Source organism: Leptinotarsa decemlineata, unplaced genomic scaffold (assembly GCF_025532065.1).
Source record: "Leptinotarsa decemlineata unplaced genomic scaffold, Ldec_3_MD MMD2_tig00005002_RagTag_RagTag, whole genome shotgun sequence".
Lineage (NCBI taxonomy): Eukaryota > Metazoa > Arthropoda > Insecta > Coleoptera > Chrysomelidae > Leptinotarsa > Leptinotarsa decemlineata.
In genome coordinates this window covers 549,431-556,742 of record NW_027412614.1, presented here as the reverse complement: position 1 = coordinate 556,742, position 7,312 = coordinate 549,431, and the positions used below count along the sequence as shown (strand labels likewise).

Below are 7,312 nucleotides of genomic sequence, written 5' to 3'. Positions count from 1 at the left end.
CTTATTTAGTAACGTTTATTTAGCAGCATGTCTAAGATCAATTCATAAGAATTGGAGCAGCATTAGTAATCATTGCAACATTGATGAAAAAACCTTTTCCAAATTATTAACCTTCCTTTTTAACAGTACATATTTTTCCTTCAACAACAAATTTTATAAGCAAACCTTTGGAACTCCCATGGGAGCATCTATTTCCCCAATATTAGCAGCATATGTGATGGATGATGTATTGGACACAGTATTACCAGTCTTATCCTTTAAACCTCATTTTTTGAAAAAATATGTAGATGATATCATAGTTTCATTGCCTCATGATGGCATCAATGAGATTCTTGACACTCTCAACAGTTACGACCCATACATTCAGTTTACAATAGAAAAAGAAAATAACTTGCAGTCAGTACCATTCCTCGATACAAAGTTCATCAGAACAACAGATAACACAAAGTCTTAATTGACTGGTACAGAAAACCTTGCAGCTCAGGTAGATACATGAACTACCTATCGTATCATAAAGATTCAATGAAAGTGTACTTGGTCAAGCAACTGAAAAATAGAGTGCTAAAAATCTCAGATATAAGCTTCCATAATAAAAATCTTAAAATTCTTGCAAATCTTTTCATAGAAAATTCTTATCCAATTCGTTTGATAAATAATATTTTGTCCAGTACACCAACATCTCTGAAAAACTATAATTTAACTTCCAATTTAACCCTCCCTGTCAATGACAATATAACTGGTGATGCTCCAACCTAATTCATCCTAATTCATTTTCACATCCTTACCTTTTATCAAGGAGATCACTCCCAAACTATCTAGGATTTTTCAAAATTTACCTAACATTAAAATAGCCAATAAAACGGTACTTACCAATAAATCAATCCATAGCAAAGTCGAAGACAAGGTCTCTTTAATAAACTATATATATATATATATATATATATATATATATATATATATATATATATATATATATATATATATTGTTACGTAATAAATTTAACAGCTTTGAACTGTACAAAAAAACAACTATATCAAATGGTTACGTAAACAAGGTGAAGCAAAGGGTTATGTTCACAGCTAGCCTGAACAGGGAGAGAGGGGTGAGTTCCTGAAATACTAGGTGTCACTTTAACGGGCGCCAATAGATTCAAATATTTAACCCTGACTCGAAATAATGAAATTAGAGAAATTGAATCTATAAGATCTACTCTAAAAAAAGGTAACCAATTGATAATGAACTTTGGCAGGTAACAATAATTAGAAAGACCACGGTATCAATTCAATAGAAATATATTATATACTGGCTTATCTATAAATATATAATCAATAAAACAAGATTTGAAATGGTTGGAGGGGTTTCGTGCACTTAGAAAACTCTCATGAGAGGGAAGAAGAGGAGTGGATGAGATCTGTATGGTAGGTCTTCGTCCAGTCCCCTAAAGACATTACGCAAAACTTACATAACTAATATACAGAAAACATTTAAACAATATCCGCTGAGTGTAGTTCCCAGTTGATGATTACTAAACGTAGATATTGGCCCGTGGAAGTTACGGAATGCAAAATAAATGACCAAAAAAACAAATTCCGCTATGCGGTACTTAGCCAGATTACTGGATTGTACGGAGTACTGCACTTCCTGGAACGGGTGTTCATTCCTTTAATTATATCCTTAGAAGGCGACCATGAATATTACAGTATTGCGACCATCGAATGACACATATTCTCTTCAAAGTAATTTTTATTTTCCTCGAGATGATTTCGATATATGGGGTTAAACGCCTAGAAAATCATATTTATGATTGTAGTGATCTTATTATAGGAAAATGAGGTATGGAACATAGAAAACTTATTCAACTGTGTGAAATTATAAGAACTCACCTCCGATTACCGATTCCCTAATAATCGCGAGACGTTGACTTCTTTTACCACAAAAAAAGGCTGATATCTAAAATCCTCCGTAGAGACAAATCGACAGTTGATAATATAATCCAACGAATTATCCGACCAAATATCACTGTCGAAAAGAACACTGATCAATTAAAACCGCCTAAAGCGTAAAATATTCAATCAACAAAATTTAGCGTTCAAGACATTCGAGCCATTTTCTGAATAAACCAAAAAGAAATTCTCCAATCCCTTTTTTGTACCCGATAGTTCCTATCGCTACAAACAAAAAGGTTTCCTCGTTTCATCGATGATGGCAGCAGCTCTCGTATGCGATATGAAAGATAATTGAAATGTATTCCTGGTTGCCTACATTTTGGGAGTTTTCTAAAATTTTACGGATAACGTAACAATATATATATATATATATATATATATATATATATATATATATATATATATATATATATATATATATATATATTAGGGTGGGCCAAAAAAATCGACTATTTTTTTTAACTTTATACTTTGAAAAATAGGTTGATAGACACCTTGAAAAAATTCTCTCCAAGTATGAGCTCTTAACTTTAGTAGGAACGTTTTCCGCACCTCAGTTTTTCATTTTTTTTTGTTATTAGAAGAAAAATTTCAGATCTCGGTATTTACTATTTAAAAAAATTATCTCGTCATATATTTGTAGGAAATTGAATTTCCTACAAAAAAGTTCTCTTACAATTTTTTTGTAAACCTCACCGTTCAAAAGTTATTGCAAGTTGAAGTTTGATTGTTTTCAGAAAAATTTCTCTTTTCTTATGAATTTTCTAACTCAACAATAAAAAATTATTATGGTATGCGCACCGCATAATTTCATAGGAAATTTAGTGCTCTACAAAAATGGTCTCTTATGATTATTCGCTTAAATTAACCGTTTCAAAGATATTCATCGTCAAACTTCAATGCACACTAATATTAATAGTTTTTGAATAATAATTCGAACAATTTCAATTTAATTTATAAGTTTTCAGGAAACTCGCCCAAAATTGAGTTTCTATGAACAGAACAATGTTATAAACCTTATTTCCAGTTTTTTTTTAGTCCTAAGCATTTTTGGGTACATTGGAACAGAAAATTATTGCATTTTTTTTATTTTAAAATCAGTGATTCATCAAATTTCTAGTAAATAACATTTTTGGGACAAATTTAATAAAAAAGCTATTGATCTAGAAGAAAAAATATTTTCAATTTGTTTTCAAAAAGTTTTTTTTATTTAATTATCAACTAAGATATAACTTTCAACATTTTTACATAATGGTACATTTTTACTGGAGAAATTTTTTTTTATTGCAGTTCGGGTATTTTTTGCGATGTTCTTTTATAACTTGCAATAAATATTGAAACTGTTCTTCATTTTTTGCCAAGCATTGGTTATACTCATTGACTAATGCAACAGCTCGCTCTGCCGAATCATTGACAAGTTTCAATTGATCGAAGTATTCTTTTATTTCATTATAACTTTCATTAGTAGGCCACAATTCAATGTCTAAATCAAGAAAATCAGACGGTAGATCAAAAATTTTAAAGAGATTCAAGGACTTTCCAGAAACAAAGTCACTCAAATTTTTTTGCATGAATGAATTCAAATCTTTTTTATCAATTTTAAATCTTTTAGCTTTACAATCTGTACTTTCACGAGTCTTAGTAGCTTGACCATTTTTTTTTTCATCTCTAATGGAACAGTATCGTCAAATAATGATAAAATAGCAAGTTCATTACTTAAGTACCACAAATGCAAAATCATTTTATCACAAGTAGCCGAAGAAATCAAAGAATTGATACGTTTGTACTCAATTAAATTTTTCAAAAACTGTAAGTCATGATGAGCAGCAGCAGTTGCAGAAGTTGACGAAAACCAAGCTTTTAAATACAGTACAACTATAAAAATACAAAATTGCCGAAGACCATCAAACTACTAGAAAGTGTGAATTCATCTCTAAATATAAACATTTTTAAACAGTAAATTCCCTTTGCCATCCACCTAGCATAATGATCTCTGCACCAGGACGTTTGAAAAAAACTTTGTCTTGAGGCATTTCTCCAAGAAAAATCAATGACAACTTCAATAATTCTTTACAGTCATCTCGGTGTTGCAGTAACTATCAAAAGCAATAAATATTTGTCAGAAACAAGAAAATGTGTATTCTTAAAATTGCAATTAAATCGTACCTGTAAGGATTGCGTAATAAAACTAGATATTTCATTTTTTTGATCCGAAACAATGTCAGCAACAGCAGTATCTTCTATACCAGACTTATAATTACTTTTATCTATTTCATCCCATGATTTTTTAAATCTTCCGAACATTGGTACATTTGGCCCGGATGTCACTGGCCAATACACTTCGAATGCACCCTTCAATATGATCTCAAATATGTGGTGACGACATGGTAACCAAATCAAATCTTTTCCCAAACTCTTTTCAATTGCCTACTGTTTATTGATAAATTTATGAATTCAAAATTTTAGAAAAATTGTAGTAAATCATATTTAAGACCTAAACAATTAATGAATTCTAAACAATTAGTTGATTTCGAAAATGTAATTCAGTAAGCAAAAAAACGAAATTAAACTAGAATAATAACCATCAAATATTTTTTTAAATAGATCATCAGTGATAAGTTACCCGTATTAACCGCCGTCGTGTCAACAAAAACTACCTTGCTTGACTGAACACTTTAAAACTTTCAGTTGATAGAAAAACACTTTCATAACCTCTTTCACTTTTGGTAGCTTACGTTCCAAAAGTTTTTGCAAAGGTATACCGATATAACGAATTTCTTCATTTTAGCTTAATTAATAATACATAGATTTATTAGGTGATTTTAGAAAACTTATTGGTAATAAATTATTTTATCCGGTATTCAAGATAATGACATTAAGAAACACTGAAAATGCACTATGTAACAGGTAGATACTAAAGATAAATTGAGAATAGACGACATAGGTGGCATTAGTTTCACAAGACAAACAACAAAAGCGACGGAATTTAAAACAAAAATCTCTTCGAACAAAAAACTTTATGTATATTTTGTGGAAAAAAGTTTTAAAATATGCTCTGAACGAACACCATAAAAATTATCAACAACACGGTCGGGATTTCTATTAATAAAGATAAAGTTTATGAAAATACTGGAAAATCGAGCGTACTTCAGTCGAAATGTTTATTATCAATACTTTTACAATTTCAAGAACGAAGTTTTAATGATGAACGAGAACGGGAATGTTTCCTGCTTATTCATCAAACTCAAACAACTGTTCATGCAGCTGCAGTTTCGTAAGAAGGTATCATCTTTCCCTCCAACCGATTTCCTGGAGTCTTTGAAGTCCACTAAATACTCGTTAGGACAACAAGAGGATTGTTCCGAATTCTTGGGGATCTTGTTGAATACTCTTCGTGAGCAAAACAATAGCAAAATCAATACTCCCAGCCGCTCTGGACTGAATGATTCCGTACAACCCATCTCGTCTTGTGTTTGTAAATCTTTTGCTGGAAAAATCCTCACTTGTTTACTTTGTGGTAAATGTTCAAGAAGTACTGAAAACTTATGTGAATTTCTGGAACTTCATCTAGCTTTTCCTAATACGACTAATTACCAGTCCGTGCAAAGCTTATTTTTAAACCATCTGAAAATGGAATTTTTAACAGGTGATGATCGACTGTATTGTCAAACATGCGCCAAACTAACTGACTGTTATAAGGAAACAAGTATATAATCTAATAATACAATCTAATAATAACACTGATGATTTTCAAACAAGACTCAACCTATAACGGAAGCAAGTAACTCTTTGGAAGGTTCGAAATAGATGAACATTTCAACCTAACATTAACAAATTTTATTTTTTAGGTAATTACCAGAAGGCTGTGGAAAAAATGAAACTCTTAGAAAATCAGTCAAGTGTGACGGAGGGAGAAGAGGTGCATGAGAGTAATAAGAGAGTACCAACAAAAAGCAAGTTGTATGATGAATTTGAGTGCAGCTCAGATTCAGACCATGATATTCCACCTGTACCAGTTTGTAAACCTGGGAAAAAAATATTTACTGATTTAAAGCCGGTATCATTGTCTTCACATTCCTCAACAGTTTCGCTGCCACCTTTCAAAGCAACAGTAGAACAGTTTCAGGATTGTTCAAATAAAGCCTCTTATTTATTGAAAAATGCCAGGAACAATGACAGTTGCTCCACAAACAAGTCTGTTAATTCCACTTCAGGTTCTCTCCATGGGTCAGCTTCCAAAGTGGAATCATCATCATCATCAAATTCACATAATTGTCATTGCAAAGATATCGAAGGTAATCTTTTATATTTAGTTTTGAACATAAAATTAGGTTGTATTTTCGTACTTATATCAGTACTTATATTAATATTTCATGTATTTCATTTTAGGTATACTCATGAACATTGCTGGTAGCATAGAAGGAATAAAGTGTGACATGAAATATCTGATGTTGACCATCCAACAGCAAAATACTGAAAATATCATACTGCCCAGTACGGTTCAACCTTGTACATCAAATTATGAACTACAAGAGCTCGACGATTCATTGAAAGATATTGAAAAATTCAATGCTATGGTAAGTTTGTTCATTTAAAAGGCATTGTTTGAATATTCAGTGCTCTCATTTTTTAGAGTGTGGCTTTGCAAACTATAGGTGGTAGAGATGCAGTAGATACCACAAGAAGAATTTTAAGTAAACTCTTGACAAACGAACTAACAATTTCATATAATTGGACTGGAAGAAATGGCAAAGAAAACTTTGGAAATTTGAAAAATTTAAATACGTTAATATTAGGTAAGATTATGAAGACAATTTCACTTTATATTAATTCATACCATATTATGTTTATTTTTAAAATGAAAATCTTTTTCAGTTTCTGTAAGGAAAAACTCTTTATCAAAAAATGCAACTCAACGAGAAGTAGAAGACATTACCAAAATATTTCTAAGGAATGCTGGGGATAGAGATGGCGGAAGAGAAAGAAGAAAAAATAAATAGTTTTTTGATATATTTAAAAGACAAAACATCCTTAATTTGATTACAGTTATTTATATTTGTTTATATTTTATGCTGAGAAAATGTTTTATTTGGATTTTATTTATTTTGTTTAAATATATATAATTTTATTTGCCTCTCACTTATAATTTTAGACGAACCTACCTATATGTGTTTACAAGTGTGTTAGCCAGGAGAAGGCAAGAAGGTATTTTCTATTATTAGTGCCAGTCATAAAATATAGTGGTATAATCATTTTTATATTATTTTGTAGCATTCAGTATTTATTTGAAACCAATCAAATTTACTAAATAAAAATAAATGTAGAGTTATTTATTGTCACTGCTCCCACTCAACCAGAACTGAAA

The 7,312-nt window shown here is 30.8% G+C and overlaps 1 protein-coding gene and 1 long non-coding RNA gene across 2 annotated transcripts; one reads left to right on the top strand and one right to left on the bottom strand.

Moving 5' to 3' along the window:
• Positions 1-1,277: 1,277 nt before the first annotated feature.
• Positions 1,278-2,300, bottom strand: LOC141484212 (uncharacterized). Its single transcript, XR_012466528.1, has 2 exons — positions 1,885-2,300; positions 1,278-1,785 (listed from the first exon to the last, which is right to left on the bottom strand). It is a non-coding gene; the product is annotated as an uncharacterized lncRNA (long non-coding RNA).
• A 3,461-nt stretch (positions 2,301-5,761) lies between these two features.
• On the top strand, positions 5,762-7,080 carry LOC141484206 (uncharacterized). Its single transcript, XM_074179290.1, has 4 exons — positions 5,762-6,242; positions 6,337-6,524; positions 6,581-6,743; positions 6,823-7,080. Exons 1-4 carry the CDS (start codon positions 5,822-5,824, stop codon positions 6,945-6,947), a joined length of 897 nt encoding a protein of 298 aa, XP_074035391.1. The 5' UTR covers positions 5,762-5,821; the 3' UTR covers positions 6,948-7,080.
• Positions 7,081-7,312: the final 232 nt, after the last annotated feature.